The following is a 19,228-nucleotide window of genomic DNA, read 5'->3' as shown; positions in this document are numbered from 1 at the left end:
GTTTAAGACTACCCATGTTCAACTCCGTAGCCGTGTCATTTTGAACCCAATCCAGAAGACAAGGGAACCCCTGGATCAGTACCCCTAGAGGTATTGATTTGTTATGGGAACATGGAGGACTTTGCGGCTAGACAGATTTAACGTGCATCAGTCACCATTTTACTGCACGGGGAGTGTTCGGCCGGCGGGGATCGAACCCACGAACTCTTGGACATAGGGCCAGTGCCCTACCAACCAGGTTATTCTATTTGAAAAATTAGCTACGTTAGAGCTGTGTTTCTTCACTAAAATAGCGTTAAAAATAGTTGACAGGAATCACTACGAACAACTGTTTTTTTTTAATCGCCCTACTGACTACACTACTTTTTTTTTAAAACAAAAATTGCGCACGACACTACCAACTACGAAACAAAGTAGCGACTACAGTAAATGCACTACTTATAGTGCGCTGTTTCCGACCACTGACCTCAATGCTTTTTACTAAAGATTAAAAATTCTCAATTTAAAAATTCTTTTCGTTTAAAAAAACAAAAACAAAAGTAGATAGGAATGTATGGTTTGCAGCAATATGCGTAGAGAACCAGCTAACTGTTAAACTTGTGATAAAAAATACTATAAGAGCTCCAGAAATGCAACTGCGGCGTTAAAGTTTGACGTGCCAAAATATTTGATGGTCCCAGCAAAACAAATTTCATGGTTTATGTTGGTTTCATGGTTTTATGATGGGTCTAATATCATTTGATGGTTACTATCATCCAACATTTTCCGTTATGCGTTGACGGTATTTGATATTCCAAACAAAATGTCATCATTCCATGATGGGAAATGCTACTTTAATACTATCATGGTTAACCATCAGGAAAAGTTTGACTCTCAATAAAATCCATGATGATCCGTCATGGTCCATGATGGTTTAATGGGTATTTCTGTTGATTCTCAAGAACATACCATCAAAACAATATTCTTTTGTTTGCCCTTCATAAAGCAGTCCGAAATCCAATAGTGGGGAGATGGTGGGTTCATGATGGTTCCCACATTTGATTTCTAAGCAACTATGATGGAAATTCAAGATGGTTCCTATTGGTACAACAACGCATTTTCATGATGGTTTAATAATAATACTTGTTGGTTCGGCAGGTTGGTTTTGCATACCATCAACGCAAGTTGCTATTCTTTTGCTGGAGCATCAAAAATTAGTCTGATTTAGATAATGGTTACTTATGATGGTGATCATCAAAATATATAATGGTTCATGATGGTCACCACCAAGATTATGTTGGTCCATCAATGGCAAACCGTCAAAAATTTTGAATTGGGAACAGCCATAATACAATTTTTTTTCTCCTAATTTCTAATTTGTTTCAAAGTTGTTGGAATTTTACAGGGCTAAAGAGAATAGAAGGGCTGGTTCACTCCTTTGAAGTATCTCTCGCCGCGCCAATCCTCCTATTTTCTCTAGTGACGTCACTTTGGCGCAAAGCTCGCACTTTTACTTCAAGAACGGAGCGTTCGGCCTTACTATCTCTTACTAATATTGGAGCATTTCTTTTTGCGAGATATTCTAAGACATTTGTTATTTTCTATAATGACTTTCCTCAGTTTTTGCAGTGAATTTACGCGAATTTAAAACTATTATAGAAATGCCAGTTTGCGCGATTGCAACTTGAAAAAATTTTGATAGAAAAACAAAAGGAAAAAATATAATTTTCCGCGTGTTCTCTAAAGTAAATGAACAACTATGTAAGGAATGGATTTCGAAGTGACACAGTTGATATAAAACAGTAATACGTTTATTCTGTCGTTAAGAACTTTTATAAAAATTCATTATCTAAATAGAAACCGCCTTGTTACTTCATAAAGAAAGGCAGGTGAAAAAAATTAAAAAATGGATAAAGTCAAAGAAAATTAAAATGTAACTAAAAAGTATAAATAAAATATATAGTACATAGTTGGAATTCTCCTAATTTCATAGCATAATTTTTAATGTAGTTATTCTAAATATTTATGATTTTTTTTAAAAATTATATTCTCTTAAATTAAAATATCTATAAATTATATCATCGTAAATTTAAATATCTATAAACAATTGTAAAATTTCTAATGTCATTATGAACCTAAATTATTATTTTGTTTCAGTAATTAGCGTTTAAGGTTGATGTTTCCTAATGATTAAGTATGAACAAATTGCTATTAACGGCATATTTTAAAATCAGGGATTCTAAATTTAACTCAACTTATTGTTATAAAAGAATATGTAGATAAAAAAGTGTCGATATATGCTTTCATTTTTTTTAATAATTAAAGTTAAAACTGAACTTTGTAAAATAAAGTATTTATAGTGTCATTTTCGCCAACTAGTAAAACATTTTTATAAGTTTAAAATGGCATTTTTTTTTAATATAATGGCCAAGAAAGTTGTTTTGAACTATGTCTATGAACGGAAACGATGTGTTAATTACGTAAAATTTGAAAGCTAATAACCAGAAAAAGTCTAACTTATTTTTACAAAGAGAAAGATGCAAAGTTATCATATCTTTGCTTGCGATCTCCGAGATCTGTGGACACAGTGATGTCATGAGGAGGGAAATCGTAGCTTCAGCTCTAAGAGCGGAGTGAACTAGCACTTCTATTCTCTTTAGCCCTGGGAATTTTATGTTCAATTTTTTCTCATTTATCTTGCATTAATTACTGATTATTTATCCATCATTTTTGAAAAATTTATTTTTCTTCTCTGAGATCTTTATTTCATCAACCACTCGCGGGTCAGTTGTGGCCAAAAGTAACAAAAACAGATATAAATCTTAACATTAATATTGAAATTTCAAAAAAATAAATAAATGGGAACATAATACAAGAGAGATAAAAAGTATACCGCACTGTATAATTTATTTACTCTATACCAAATACTAGTAAATAGTATTCATATATTTATCTAAAGATATGAAGAAATGATATGAAGATATCTGAAAATATGAGTTTTACTGTTTTTTTCCAAATATCTTCAGATATTTAAAAGCAGCTTTTTTGTATTAAAGATCCAACTAAAGTAATCCGTAGAGTAACAACCCTTATTTAAAATTATTTAGCCGAACAATGTCGAAACAAAATTGTTCAGCGCAGTTACAAAATATTTTCCTTCCATGGGAATACTTCAATTCAAGATGAAGTAATGTACTTTTAAATTCGAAAGCTAAAAGGAATTTTTTTTCAAAACTCACCACTTTTATTCAAATAAGAGCTTTGTTTTCCAACTCGCACGCACATTCTTTTTTTTTTTTTATTTTAAACATTTCATCGGAACACGCAAGATCTGAATAGAACACAAAGTTTTCGAAACAATCTAGCTTTTCCTCGATACGTTTTTCTTTTTAAACTTCTGTTTCAAAATATAATGCAAAGAATTCAACCGAAGTTTCAATCCTGTCTTCATAATCTGATGTCTTTTTTTTTTCTGTTCGTTTTCAACCAAAATAAATTTGTTCTTAAGAAAGTAAGTTTTAGAAGATAATTCTAGACAAAGATTCTGTGCCCTTGCTGAAATTCATATTTCGTTATGCAGGTTTAAATGATCAAATGAATTAGCATAAGAGTCTATGCAAAAATCTTAATTATCAGGAGATACTAAACAGCATTGTTTTTTTTTTCGTTGCTGAAACCGGTTTGCACTTGTTTATGTTCGTGTATCAATTGGTTAAATTGGTAATAAATTAAAATAGTATTCAAAAAACGAAACTAAATTAAAAACAGAAACCGAAACTAAAAATATATTAGGCTTAAGAAAAAAAGAAATAAGCTCCCCATGACGTTGCAGACGAAGTTTCGATTTCAGGCGGGCAGAAATAAGCAACTTCAGGTTTATAGGAGGGCAGAAATAAACAACTTCCGGTTGGGGCAGAAATAAGCTCCGTTTGACTTTGGGTGATGACGTCACTTCCGCCGCACCAACCCCGGCTATTACTACTACATAAATTCACCTAGTAGATAATTTAGGGGATATATTAGATAAATATAGAGTATTTATTATATCAGATACTATATTAGCATATTATAATAATTAGACCAAATGATAAGACGCATTGTAGTGTTTTAATAATTGCATGTTTTGCACGAGTTTATATGCAACACTCTTATATTTAAACATACATGTAATGGGTTTTTATTCAGGAGATTTTTATGTAGTTTCTATTTGTATTCTTTTTTAACGTATTGCATTACAATGTTAACCAATTGATTCACGCATGTAAACAAGTGCAAACCGCGTAAAGGCAATAAAGCTGTATAGAATCACCTGATAATTAAGATTTTACATAGAATATTATAAAGCGTCTAATAATTTAGCCAGGAACTGTATAAGAGTATAACTTTTAAATTTTTTTTATCATAAATAAAATGGTTTCAAATGCAAAAATGAGTTTTGCTAACTAGTTTCTCCTTCTCTATTTTATGAATCTATTGTTCTTAAGAATTTCAGAAACCTTTTTAAAACCATTTTGAATAAATCTAATCCGTTCCCTGCTCGCTTCGTATACAATGTATTTCATTGCCATTATATTTTAGCCGTAACTTCATAACTATTTACAAATTAAAAAATAAAATGCTCAAAATTATTATGTTTGTTCAGGGCCCACGTTCAGGATTTCAAATTATTAGCCTATAAATTAGCCGAATATCAAAAGTGTTTGCCAATTTTCGAAAGTCTTCGCCAAGTGACGCGAAAACAATTTTTTTTGATAAAGTTACACCCCATAAAACTAATTTACGGTAGTTTTTTACATGCATATATTATTTCGATCCAATTCTAATTGGTTATGTGGTGCATTTACCGAAAATTGCTATAATCGAATAAAAAGAATACTGATTTGTTTAGAGAAATTTATTTTGAAGTAATTTTAATGTCTTTCCAATGGAAAAAATCATTCGCCAAGACTTTCACCAAAACTCAATTTACGATTGTCGCTTATTTTACGATTCTTATCGCATTTGGCGAGGTGTGGAATGCTTAGCGCAGGTCCTGCTTGTTTACATAAAGATACAACTAACAGCACGAAGAACTATTTTATGATAGTTAAATATTATTTTTTTATAATTCATTTGAATGAGAATTTAAAGCATTTCATATTTTTATTTTCTTGTCAAATATGTTCATAAAATTGAAAATTTGATAGAAGTTGGCAGAAGAAATCGGAGAAATAAAAATTCAAAATAGTTGTTCTGTTGATCATTTTTTTTCGGATTTTAATCATCCGATTTCCAACAAATTATATATTGCACAGTGCTGACGTAAATTATAATTAGTGGTATATCAATCATGGATTAGAGCCCACTCATCATCACGCTAACCTTGTGAGGTTATCGTAGTTTTCCTCTCCATGTAACGCAAATGCGGGTTATAGTTTCATCAAAAAGTCCTCCACGAAGGCAAATTTCTCCCAAGGCTTGATCCAGGTGTTCCCTTGTCTTCTGGATTAGGTTCAAAATTACAAGGCTACGGAGTTGAACATTGGTAGTCGTAATCTAACAATTGAATCGGCAATTCAACGACGGTTATAAAATGGAATGAAATTTAATATTGCAAAATATTATTGCAAAAGCTTAACTAAAAGGAAATCTTTGTACAGTTTGAAGTATTAAGTATTTTTCAATACATAAGTATACAAAAAATAAGAAAGAGTGAAAAAAAAGAGAAAAATATAGTTTTTTAGATTTATTATGGACAGTATATCATTGCTTTGAAATTTTTATTCTTAATAATAAGCAAATTATAAATATTTCTAACAATTCAACTAATTTTTTTAAAACTGATCTTGTTATTAAGTAATTTAGAAAAATCCTCACAGACAAAGCTAACCACAATGATCCTCTCTTTCCTAAAAAATTCTATGTTGAACATTTAAATAGGAAATTAATCAATAATAAAAATTCCAAATTAGCAAATTAAATAATATAAACTATCAGTCAAGAATTTAGCTTTATATAGGAGACTGAAAATTAAAATCAATAATGTAATCTACTTAATTTGTCCAAAATTTCATAAAATACCTATTAAAATTAGAACAATCACTTCTGGGTTTAATGCTTACTAAAGTAAACCTGGCCCTATTTTCTCAAACTACTTTAATGAAATTTATAACAATAGCATTAAAGAAGGTTTTTTACGGCTAATTTCCAAAAATCAATCTATTCTAGATTTAATTAAACACAACAAAATTAAATCTATCGCGACTATACTTGTAAATTCTACTTCGGCTGTGCTTTTTTAATTACTATTTTTATTGTGAAAAAGTTTTTTTTTTTTAAATATCTGGAATACAACAAGGGTTTACTTTTTCATCACTTCTGGCCGACGTACTTTTCACTATTACGAAAAAAAAAATAATACACTAAATATAACATTTGTTTTTAGATTTATGGATGATTTAGTTATCTTTAATTTTTCAAAACTATATAATTTTGTTGAACCTCGAGGAATTAATCTTACTTCGCAATCCTGACAATAATATTAATTTTAATTTTTTAGATTTCAGTATTATCAAAAAAGCAAAATATATTTGCATTGTTGACATATACGATAAAAGAAATGATTTTAAGTTAAATATAATTCAATTTATTGCACGGAATTCCAATGTTTCTTAAAAAATTTGTTTAAATATGATTTTTTACGTAAAAAAAGTAAAATTAAAAGATTTGTAGTAATACATATTATCGAAAAAACAAGCAGACATACTTTTACAAAACTTGATTAAAAATGACGATTAAAAACACTTTTAGTTATTTAGATTAATGTATTTGTTACCATGTGCAAATTCGATTCATGCAAACTCGTGAAAACAAAAAATTTAAATTTGATCCGTACTTTATTGTACTTAGTTTAAAATTTTATAACTAATCAACAGTGTTGTGACAGCTCAATAAAATAATAAATATTATCAATAAATATTAATAATTTATATAAAAATCATTGACTTAAAATGAGTATTGTAGTATTTAAAGTTTGACCTTTTATTAAATATAGAGTTTGATATGGGGTGAAAAATGAATAAAACAGTACGTAAAACAACACTAAGAAATCGTCTACAATAATCAAAGACATATACTAACACAATAAAAAAGCTGAAAAAATTCCCATTTGTTTAATTTAATTTAATATTCAGTCCATTTCGGTGACTTTGCGTTGTTAGATTTAGCAAAATGTGTTTATAGTGGATCATCCTATCAAAATAAAGATTAAACTGCATTCATTTGGCATGATTCGGTTGATCAAGGTCAACTCGTGAATTTACTGCAATCAAGCAATTCATACCTTTCGATGGACCGTAGTTATAAATTGTGATATATTATGACCTCTGTGACCATATTTATAACTTGTGACTTTTTCTTTTGCTTCAGGTCTTCCAATACTCTTTGTGATTCCTTGGATTGTAGTGAAAGCAACATTTGAAGATAATTTGTAAGTATAGTTTACGTCATTTTTAGATTTGAATTAATTAATTATTAAACGGTGATGAATAAACTAAACACAGTGGCGCGACAGCCCATGGAGGGCCAAGGCACACTTTGCCCATCTCAGTTTTCTTGACCTTGGGCTCTGGGGTGCAGGAGCAGATGTTCCTGTCAGGTGGTCAGCCGAACGCGGAGCCCCCAGTGTTTAGTTCCCAAGCATGCTTGGTATACTCATTTAACGACCCACTGAAGGGATGAAAGGCTGAGTTAAACTTTCCCGGTCTGAGGATCGAACCCAGGACCTGCGACGTGGGAGCGCGAAGCACTACCACTCAGTCACCGAGCGTCACCGGTGATGAATAGCTACGTTGAATGTCACAGCTTTGTAGTTTTGAACTCAACCCAGAAGACAAACTAGCTACAGTATCAAATATTGCAACAGAACTCACCTACGAGAAGGACTTACGTCACGTTTCCGCGAGGGGAAAACTACGAAAAACTCCCACACTTTGCCCGATGGCAAATGGACTTTTCTCTTATTAAAGGGCCTTCTTAAACCATATCCACGTTCCCATTGATTTGCATTCACAATACCATTGAACCGTATAAACGTTCTCTTTGAACAATATCCAGATAATCATTGAACCATATTCATGTTCCCATTGAAATATATACACGCTTCCACTGAACCATTTTCAAGTTCCCATTAAAAGAGTCCCACCATTGAAGCACATCTACATTTCCACTGAGCCATATCCTTATTCCCATTGGACCATATCCACATTACCATTGGACCACATCCACTTTCCTATTGAAACATGTTCACATTCTCACTGAGTCATACCCTTATTCCCATTGGACCATATCCACATTCCCATTGAACCACATCAACTTTCCTATTGAAACGTGTTCACATTCTCACTGACAAGGGAAACTAGGGAAGTGTGACTCGCTAATTTTGAAATAAACTAGTGGGATGTATGCCTTATGAGAAATAGTTTTAGGGGGCAACATTCGTTTCGGCCCATAGAAGGTCCTGTGAGAGATAAAAAATAATTAAATATATAGAAAAATCCGTTTTTTACTACTTCAATGCAGACAATCAGTTATTGTAATTGTCTCATAATCCATTTAATTTGTAATTAATTGGATAATTAATTAATTTGCTAATTAATAAATTAATTAACATTCGTTTTGGCCCATAGAAGGTCCTGTGAGAGATAAAAAATGATTCAATATATAGAAAAATCCGCTTTTTACTACTTCAATGCAGACAATCAGTTATTGTAATTGTCTCATAATCCATTTAATTTGTAATTAATTGGATAATTAATTAATTTGCTAATTAATAAATTAATTAACATTCGTTTTGGCCCATAGAAGGTCCTGTGAGAGATAAAAAATAATTCAATATATAGAAAAATCCGCTTTTTACTACTTCAATGCAGACAATCAGTTATTGTAATTGTCTCATAATCCATTTAATTTGTAATTAATTGGATAATTAATTAATTTGCTAATTAATAAATTAATTAACATTCGTTTTGGCCCATAGAAGGTCCTGTGAGAGATAAAAAATGATTCAATATATAGAAAAATCCGCTTTTTACTACTTCAATGCAGACTATCAGTTATTGTAATTGTCTCATAATCCATTTAATTTGTAATTAATTGGATAATTAATTAATTTGCTAATCAATAAATTAATCAGAAAATTAATTAATTAATAATTGTTAATTAATTATTAATTGATTTGCAATTACATACTCCAATTAATTTTGAAAGTTTTTTGAAAAAAAAATAAACAAAAATTTGATGTCAATTTTTTTTAAAAATTAAACTAACAGGTTTTTCTGAAAAACTACAGATATATAAAATTTTCGAAATCAATTTTAACAATAAATGTGCATTATATAGTACGTGAAAGTACCACAAAATTAATTGGAGTATGAGACAATTACAATAACTAATAGTCTGCATTGAAGTAATAAAATACCGATTTTTCTATATATTTAATTATTTTTTATCTCTCACAGGACCTTCTATGGGCCGAAATGAATGTTGCCCCCTAAAATTATTCCTCATAAGACATGCATCCCACTAGTTTATTTCAAAACTGGCGAGTCACACTTCCCTAGTTTCCCTTGTGAGTCATACCCTTATTCCCATTGGACCATATCCACGTTACCATTGAACCGTATAATCCAAGTTTAAAAGGAAATGTTATTTTACACTCCAATATCATCCAATCGACACCTTATTAAGATTGCAAAAAATTCGAACGATATTCTTGTTTTTTTATGGAACAGAGTGTTTATCAATATTTTCCAGTGACACCTGCATGAAAATAAAACTATTTATTCTCAGAAATATAAAACGAAGGCAAATAACGATTGCAAACCGCTAAAGAAATTTTCAGAACATACATATATATATGTTGGATGGCTCCCCAATGTATAAACATTCCTCCAAGTCTTAACAAAATACTCCCGTATGGGGTATTTGGCATATTTTATCGAGTTAGCGCCATAAAACTTTATATGCGCTCTTTTGTCATGTATAGATTTTTAGAATATTTGTGTGTGAAATGTTTTCTAAATCTCTCAACGCCAGCTTCAGGTTGTAGAAGTCCAATAATAAAATCTACATAAAATTGGGTTTACAAAAACCCATGCATGGCAATAGTTGTATATTTCGAAAACATTTGATCTTTCTTCAAGTATTTTATGTCCACACAAATATCAGAAGATGTTTCGTTGTTTGCAAAATGAGAAACTGCGTTATTTACATTTATAACAGCTTTATATATATAAGAATTTAAAGTTACATATATTGAGTACAGAACCACCAGCAAAATACATTAGAATACACTATGAAGACATCAATACACTATAAAATATCCTAAACTATGTAAAAGTGCTAACATTTAAAATATATCTTTTTTATGCAACATTTAAAAATAATTTAAAAAAAAGTTCCATTTATTGATTTTTTAACGTTTTTTTTCTTCCAATTCCTACTATTAGTTCACACTCTTCTTATATCCTGTTCAAATTTCCTATCGTTCATAAAATACTTTTTACTCATCCACTCAATATTCAGCACCATCTTCGTTAACCGAAAAATTTCTCTCTCATACCATTATTGAGAAATTAAACTTTATTTAAGATGTATATAACAAATTCTTCACGTGTCAGGTAGAAACAACAAATGGTGATAAAAGTTTGTTTATTTAATCAGTATTTCTTTTTATGAATTCTTAAATGGAAAAAAATAACATAAATTAAAAAAAAAATTAAATAATTCCATACACGGTCTAAAAATAAGAAATTTCCAAATATTAAAGATTTATTTATTTTATATTTTTCGTCCCTTTAGGATTTTTTTTTTAAAATTCAAGTTAGCACTTTCATCAAGACGAGTATTATCGTGTTTCACGGGAAATCCCTGCACGCTAGCGACGAGATACCTCGTCCTCTTTTGTTTTAATTTTAGCTCTAAAAGTGGAACTGGTAGGCGGCAAAAGTGCTAAAGAAAGGTAATTGGACTTTTTTTTTTTGGAAAATCATCAATCAGATTTGCAAACAAATTTTAAAGGAACTGATAAGAGCCGCGATTTGCTCAGAGGATAGAGCGCTCGCCTTCCAATGAGGAGAAACGGGTTCGAATCCCAGCTATGGCTCGTCGATATGAGTTCCGCACCTGGCTCGCACCACAGTGATGGCGTAAAATATCCTCAGTGGTAGACGGACCATGGGTTAGATTCCCCCTGGCCATCAGGCTAACCGTGGGAAGATCTCACGGTCTTCCTCTCCATGTAACACAAATCCATCAAAATGTCCTTCACGAAGGCAAATTTGTCTCAATACTTGATCCAGGAGTTCAGTTGTCTTCTGGATTGGGTTCAAAATGACAAAAGGCTACGGAGTTGAATATTAGTAGTTGTAAACACCAAAAATTGTTCGGCTGTTCAGCCAAGGTTGTAAAGTAAAATAAATTTTAAAAAAAGGAACTGATATAAACAGTAATGGAGTGAGGTTAGGTACTAAAAATACTTATTCTAATTCTACTCGCACTAATTTTTAGCATCCCTCTCCCTCTTTTTTTATCTGTGATGAAAAGTTATCAGCAGATGCTTAAATTATTTTCCATCTCAGATACGTATAGGGTCTAAAAATGATTAAAATGAGTACGTTTAGGAATTAAATATGATTAAAATGAGTACGTTTAGGATCTAAAAATGATTAAAATAAGTACATTTAGAAATTAAAAATGATTAATGACGTTTAGGAATTAAATATGATTAAAATAAGTAGGGGAGAGTGGGGTCAATTGTAACATTTTTCACTTAACTATTTTTAACTAACAAAAAATCCGATATATTATTAGTATTAATTGACAGACGAGTAGAGTGGACTCTCCTCTACTAGAAAAAAAAAATACTTTTTTTTTAATGTTATTATATTAATGTATCTATATGTATAATGTATGTATATATATAACAATTTTTGACAGTCGTGCACTTGTTACAATTGCCCCCATTTACGGGGTCAATTGTAACAGTTCATAAATTCAACTAAAACATAGTTAATTATGCATATTATCATAGTTGTGATATATTTTTTTATTGATCAAAATAGTAGTGATATTTTAGGAGTAAAAAAACTAATGAGCAGAAACCTAAAGGGTTAAACTTTTAACTTTAAGGGGTGAAAATTTTTAATTTATGCTGTGAAAGGTGACAAATAAAATAATGCACATGCAACATAATATAAATGATATAGGAAACTATTGGTGGTTCTTAAAGAGTTAAGTAATGGTTTGTAAACATAAGATTATTTATTTTCAGCTGTTACAATCGTCCCTTTACTTATTGTTACAATCGTCCCCAAGACGCCATTTCAGCTTCATTTTTTAAAAACAATGCTAGTTAATTAACAAAACTAATATTTTTTTTGAAATGTTAATTAAGGTGTCCACTTACATATTCGGTTAATAATTTTTATCTGTTTAAACAAAATGACTTTGTAACAATATAATATTCTAATACCAAAAAAAGTACTTACGTAGCGTGAAAATATCTTTTGTGATATAACTCTTTCAAAAGTACATAAAAATGGTTGCCAGCAGGGGTGTACATGTAGATTTATTAAATACAGCTTGTGCGCCACCTGGGAATCAAATCTAGAACCTGGCACTCGAAATTTTTGCTCTGTTTCAATCGTACCCTGTTACAATTGACCCCACTCTCCCCTACGTTTAGGATCTAAAAATTATTAAAATAAGTACATTTAGAAATTAAAAATGATTAAAATGAGCACGTTTAGGAATTAAAAATATATATATATATATGACTTTGAACATAAAATATTCGGGTATTCTTACTTAAAATATCTCAACAGAGAAAAATCAAAGTGGAATACCAAATTCTCAAAAACATGTTCCTTTATTTTTACATATTTGAAGAGAATACAAATGGGAAAACATTTTCTTAAAAGCCGAGACTCATAAATGTTCAATGCCTTTCGGATTTGCCATGCCTGAATTAAACTTTCCTTTTTAAATGACGTTTGCTTAAAACAGCAATTTTCATGCATGAAAAATACTCGCTCAACCCCCTTACCATTCTCTTGAATAAAATGACAGAACCTGCATTTTAAGGAATTTTTTGTTGTTATTGCCATAACAATTAGTTTTGTTTTTAAATGTTTAAGAAGAAAACAATCTCATGTGTATGTAAAACAATATCAATCCCACTTAAATTGTTAAATGTCGAAGTAAATGAGACAAAAATTCAGAAGTTAGTCGCATCTGCTAATTTGATACGTAGGGAAATTTTTTTTTTACAAAGTATGTAATAAAACTAACAGTCACAACTGCAAGGAGTGACAGAACTTAGCAAAATAAATTGCTCGCGGCAGAATTGCAGCGACACGGTGACATTGTCGCAGAACGTTACAGAATTCTTGCAGAAAGGTTTTTCTTACGAAATGCAAGAAAAAAAAAAATTCTTTATCATTTTATGAAAATTTACACGTAATATTTGAATCATATTATATATATAGCTCATATATATGTTTGAATCACGTAATATTGACGTGCTCAATATATGCTGATAGTACTGAATCGATTGTATTTTCGGCAGTTATTGATATCGATTTTCACGTGGAATTTAAATATCCCGATATACTTCAAACAATATGGGAAATTCGAATCGTGTATTTGAGAATTTACTTTTGAAGGCAATAATTCTTTCAAATTTTTGGCAGTTATTGCTATTGATTTCTCCGCAGTTTCTAAATCCGGTATTTTTTATACGATATTAGTTATTGCAACAACTTAATCTCGAAACAAATCACGCATTTGAGGAGTCGCGTGATTTCTTCGGCGATTATTTTTTTTTCGACAAGTACTACTACGGGTTTCATGATTTTTTAATTGTTTTTTTTTGTACTGTGATGGTTATTTACAAAATGCGAAGGAAATAATTTTTGCGTTCCTCCCCCCTTCCAAAAAATGGGAGAATATCACATATAATATTAGAATAACAATTATATGCTCAATTAAAAAAAATATGTATAGTTTTTTTTTGTAAACACAGCGTATTTGTTATTTTAAATTATTAATATGTTTGTTATGATTAAAAGTATCTTGCAGAAAAATATTAGTGCTAGAGATTCTGCCACAGCAAAAATAATGTTTACATTACAGTGCAGTCTCTGAAAGCAAAGGGAGTGCAATGAAAGTGTACATGATTGTAGAAAATCGAGAATACAAATAAGATGAATTAAAGATCAGCTTATCTTTAATTTGTATAAAAAAACAACACAGAGTCGCGGTGGCTCAGGATCAGGATATAGATCGCTCGCCTCCTGTTATAGTGGATCCAGGTTCAAATCCTAGCGATGGTTGATCAATACGAATTCCGCATTCGGCTTGCACCAACCACAGTGTTGACGTGAAATATCCTCAGTGGTAGAGCGATCATGGGTTAGAGTCCCCTTGCCGTCAAGCTAACAGTGGGAGATTCTCGTGGTCTTCCTCTCCATGTGACGCAGATGCAGGTTAGTTACATCAAAAAGTCCTCCATGAAGACGACTTTCCACCAGTACTTGATCCAGGAGTTCCCTTGTCTTCTGTATTGGTTCAAAATTCAGAGTTGCACATAAGTAGTCGTAAACCCAAAATCTGGTGTTCGGCTGTTCAACAACGGTTATAAAAAAACATACAAGATTGAGCTGCTCAGGGTGTTCGCCTTCCAATGAGGTGAACCGAGTTTGAATCCCAGTCGTTGATTGGTCGATATAAATTTCGCATCCGGATCGTACTGACCACAGTGCTGACGTGAAATATTCACAGTGGTAGATGGATTAGAGTCCCCTTGTCGTCAGACTAACCGTGGGTGGTCTTCCTCTCCATATAACGCAAATGTGAGTTAGATCCATCAAAAAGTCCCCACGAAGGCAAATTTCTCTCAATACTTGATTCAAGAGTCCCCTTGTCTTCTGGATTGGGTTCAAAATGACAAGGCTACGGAGTTGAACTTAAGTAGCCGTAAACCCTAAATTGGGTCGGCTGTTCAACGACGGAAATTTAAAAAACAAAAAAAAAAAAAAAAAGATTAAGTCTCTTTATTTTACTTTATGAAGGATCCATATTGGAACATAACGTTTTTTTTTATTTATTGTTGGCAACATTATATGATTAAATGTTTATTATAAAAAAAATAATCGTCTGTGTTAAGTTAGAATTTTTTTTCTTCCAGATGCTGGACTGTTAACAAGAACCCGTATTACTTTTGGATTATACGAGGACCTATTACGGCATCCATTGTGGTAATCCGTCTTGATAGCATTGTTTGATAGCATTGTTAGCAATTGATGGCATTGTTTAGTATGGATAGAAAATTATAACACTACCTTCCAATGTTATTCCAATTAAGAGTAACATTGACTATCATAATTCAGTTCGAATTTTCTTACTAAATATCAAAATCCAATGATGGTGTCGCAGTTTTCAATTGTTGTCGGTGCATTTTTTTGCCAGAAAATCACGTGGTTGAGTATCCAGTTTTCCCACATTCATTTTCGTATTGGTTTTGTTGTCATCGGCGTAAAATTAATAAAAGTCATAAGGGTATTGTTTTCCTATAAATATTTTTGCATCCCTAATTTAAAGGGTATTTACCTGTACTCTAATAATTACGTTTTTAATTTTGTTTGTTTTCTAAATAAGATTTTTGGAGGATTGTTTTTATAATTATTAGAATAACGTTACTCTACGTAACATTTTAAGATTAGTCATTTAAATCGGTGTAAATTATTATTAAAATTATTATTTTTTTATTATTATTATTATTAAAATTATTATCGGTTAAAATTATTATTTTTTTTATGCATTATTTATTTTATTTGTGTCCGTATATGTCTTTTAGTCTTGTACATGGTTTCATAGTGTAGATTTATAGCAATATATTGATTAATTACTTTTAGGAAGAATTAATATTAATTCAGCTAATAGAATTCCAAAAAGCATTTTAAACTATGAGCAATCACTATTTAGACCTCAACAGCAAAAAGAGCGAAACATAAAATCTAATTTTAAGATATTTACTATAGAAAATATGAACACGGCCTGTAATTATGTGAATATTGGAGATGAGGGCATCAAAAAGTGAGACATGACACATTTTGCTTAAATTGAAACATTTAAAATCAGCAGATTAGATACACTGGTATAAGAAATTAAGAGAATTTGCAGACTGGGTCGATTATTCTCTTCTAGAACTACTGGACCGATTTTAATGAAATTTGATGCGTGCATAACATTGATACAATACAAAACAAATAACCAGTCAAATGGTCTGAAATTGCCACAGGACAATTGCCACAGAAAATGATTAACTACCTTATTTCAAGTATTATTTTTCCAATGGCAGGCACTGAATTTTAAATCTTTTGCCTATACTATGCCAGAATTGTTGCTCATTTCGCGTTACCCAGTGGGCACCTGTGAACCAAAGTCACGGAGGCGAGCAACATTGCCCACGCCACACTGCCACAAACCCGTTTTATAGGGTGGGCCACATTCACGCATCATACACACACACACAACAGAGGACAGCACAAAGAGAGAGAAACATTCATGCCCAGAGCGGGATTTGAACCTGCAGCCTATGGCTTCGCAGTCAGGCACGCTAACCGCTCGGCCACCAGGCCGGCTTATTTCAAGTATGAAATCACGCTGCAAGGCTTGTATATCTGTAAGAGGGGACCCCCTATAAAACCATTCTGTTTTTGTTTATTCTGCAACCGCTGTTTCATACCTTCCGACTCCAACATGTGTTACACGCACTATCATGTGCGTGTATGATTATTTGTTTTGATGGTTTGATGATTTGTTTTGATGATTTGTTTTGATTATTTGTTTTGATTTTTGATTTGTTTTGATTATGCGTGTATGATTATTTGTTATGATTATTTGTTTGTTGAATGATTATTTGTTTTGTATTGTATCAATGTTATGCACATTAAAATTGGTTCAGTAGTTCCAGAGATAATTGATCAAATCAGCAAATTCTCTTAATTTTTTACACCAGTGTATTTATATATAATTAGTTTTTATATTCTTGTTATCTTTTTAATGATATCATTATCATTTAATATTATCATTTCGGTGATATCATTTTCATAGTGTGATTGAAAAAAAAAGCTCCAAATATTGCACACTTTAAATAAGCCTTAAAATTATTCAACTTGAGCGTTACATTATTCCCTTTTCAGTTTTTCGATCAAATTCGCTTACAAACTTTTTTTTATTCAGATTACATTGTTTTTACTCGATAAATTTCCAGTGTAGTTGCAATATCTAATTTTTAATGGATGTAAATTAATTCAAAAGTTTCGAATAATAATAATAAAAAAAGTCTCTAACTAAATTAAATATTTGTATTTTTGACGAGGCATCTTAGCAAACACATCTCTAATTTTTAAGGATTTAATTTGCAATATTTTGTTTTTGAGGGTAAAAATTAAAAGTTCCAAGTAAATAAAAACTGTTGAGAAAATGGATTATTAGTATTTTCAACCCAGTAGTCGTAGCAAACAAAACAAAAACGCTTCCGTGAATTTGGCCCGCAGTCAAAATCTTATGCAGTGACAGTGAAAACAACACGTGTTTTGCTTCTGTGTAAACCAGTAATCCACTCGAAAGATTCCCTTCTGGCGAATAACGATGTGTTAATATTTTATCTTACGTCAGAAAAATGTCACTTTAAAATAAACGTTTGCTTAAAAATAGACGCGTGACTCCAGAGTTTAGAATAATGTTTTCTAATTCTTGCTCTTTTTTTTTTTTGTTTCTAGTTGAATTTGATATTCTTCATAAACATTACAAGAGTACTTTTCCTGAAGATGTTTTCGTCACAGGCTATTCAAAGTCGGCGATATAGATATAGGTAAATTAGAAATAAAATATTTTGAAAACTATTCATTACGAAGAGTATGCTATCCATTATTTATGTCTCTCTAGAAAAGATGATAAATAAAAGAGAAAAGATTTCTCAAACATTCCTGTTTTCAGAGATTTCAGAATTTTATTTTTAGCATAGCGATGATATCACACATTTCGTTTAAATTAAAACATTTAATAACAGCAGATTAAATATTTATAGATAATTAATTTTTATCTTTTTTGCTTCCATCAAAATAAATACATACCTTAACCGTAATGGTTGTTATGGTTACAAATTTCGTTCCAACACTTAATACTAGCTAAAAGTTTAAAAAAATAAAATTTGAATAGGATCGAAAATAAGTGTTCTTATTTCTGGACTGCTTGCATAGGTTTATGTTATAAACATATAATAAAGCGTAACATGTGACAAACGGGGGTAGTGAGCATATATGGCAACGTTACTTTTAAAAAGTAACGAGTAAAAGTACAAGTATTTTTAAAAAAAGTAACGAGTGAAAAGCAAAAAGTTCTCATTTTAAAAAGTAACGAGTAAAAAGTACAAGTAAAAGTACAAGTACTAAACAAAAAAAGTAACGATTTAAAAGTACATTTCTAGGAAATCGAAAATTCAAAGTAACCTAAAATTTTATTGAATAATAATCTTATGCTCTTTAATGTTTTTGCAAAATTGTTATTTATTTAATTATTTTTAATTTTGAAAGTTATGGATATTTAATTTAATTTATTATTAATTTAAGTTATTTTTAAGTTCGGAAGAATATTATAATGTAATTTTATAATATAATCGTATAATATAATTTTGAAATCAAATATAATTTTAATATCAAACTTTTTACGGATTTGCACGAAAAAGAAATTTTATCTATTGATTTTAATTTTTAGTTTATTATTTTTATTTATTTAAATTACCATTGATTTAAAATTGTTTTACTCTTTAGAAGAGCGTTTTAAAAGTGCAAACATAAACAAAGCAAACACGAGGTTTCAGATAGCTTTGTGAGCTTTGAGCTAGTAAAAAATAATTGAATGTGCAGTATAAGTTGAAACAGAAGGTATTTAAACACGAAGTCAGCTGTGAATGCATATATATTACGCATTAATTTTATAAATTAAAAGAACATAAACATTTTTTTTAATTTTTTTTTTTTTTTTGGAAAGCTTATCGAGTTTTAGAAAAAAGTAACGATTTCATTCGATATTTCCGTTACAAATACTTGTACTTTTTCCGTAAAAAAGTAACGAAGTACAAGTAAAAGTACTAAATTTAAAAAGTAACGAAGTACAAGTAAAAGTATACGTACTTTTTACTTGC

The 19,228-nt window shown here is 30.6% G+C and overlaps 1 protein-coding gene and 1 long non-coding RNA gene across 4 annotated transcripts in view; one reads left to right on the top strand and one right to left on the bottom strand.

The window, feature by feature from the left end:
• The window catches only part of LOC107446371 (parathyroid hormone/parathyroid hormone-related peptide receptor), a 202,254-nt gene that overhangs the window by 173,227 nt on the left and 9,799 nt on the right, over window positions 1-19,228 (top strand). For both annotated transcript variants that reach the window (XM_087150866.1, XM_087150865.1), the window contains exons 8-10: window positions 7,387-7,447; window positions 15,206-15,275; window positions 17,805-17,896. In XM_087150866.1, the coding sequence (XP_087006992.1) occupies window positions 7,387-7,447; window positions 15,206-15,275; window positions 17,805-17,896 (223 nt within the window). The remainder of the gene's footprint in view (window positions 1-7,386; window positions 7,448-15,205; window positions 15,276-17,804; window positions 17,897-19,228) is intronic.
• LOC139426913 (uncharacterized) overlaps window positions 1-19,228 on the bottom strand; it is a 256,631-nt gene that overhangs the window by 228,040 nt on the left and 9,363 nt on the right. The gene's annotated exons all lie outside the window — the stretch shown is intronic.

The sequence above is a fragment of the Parasteatoda tepidariorum genome, chromosome 9 (assembly GCF_982258835.1).
Source record: "Parasteatoda tepidariorum strain Cologne lab strain chromosome 9, Ptep-v5.0, whole genome shotgun sequence".
NCBI lineage: Eukaryota > Metazoa > Arthropoda > Arachnida > Araneae > Theridiidae > Parasteatoda > Parasteatoda tepidariorum.
This window is presented reverse-complemented; position numbering and strand designations above follow the sequence as displayed.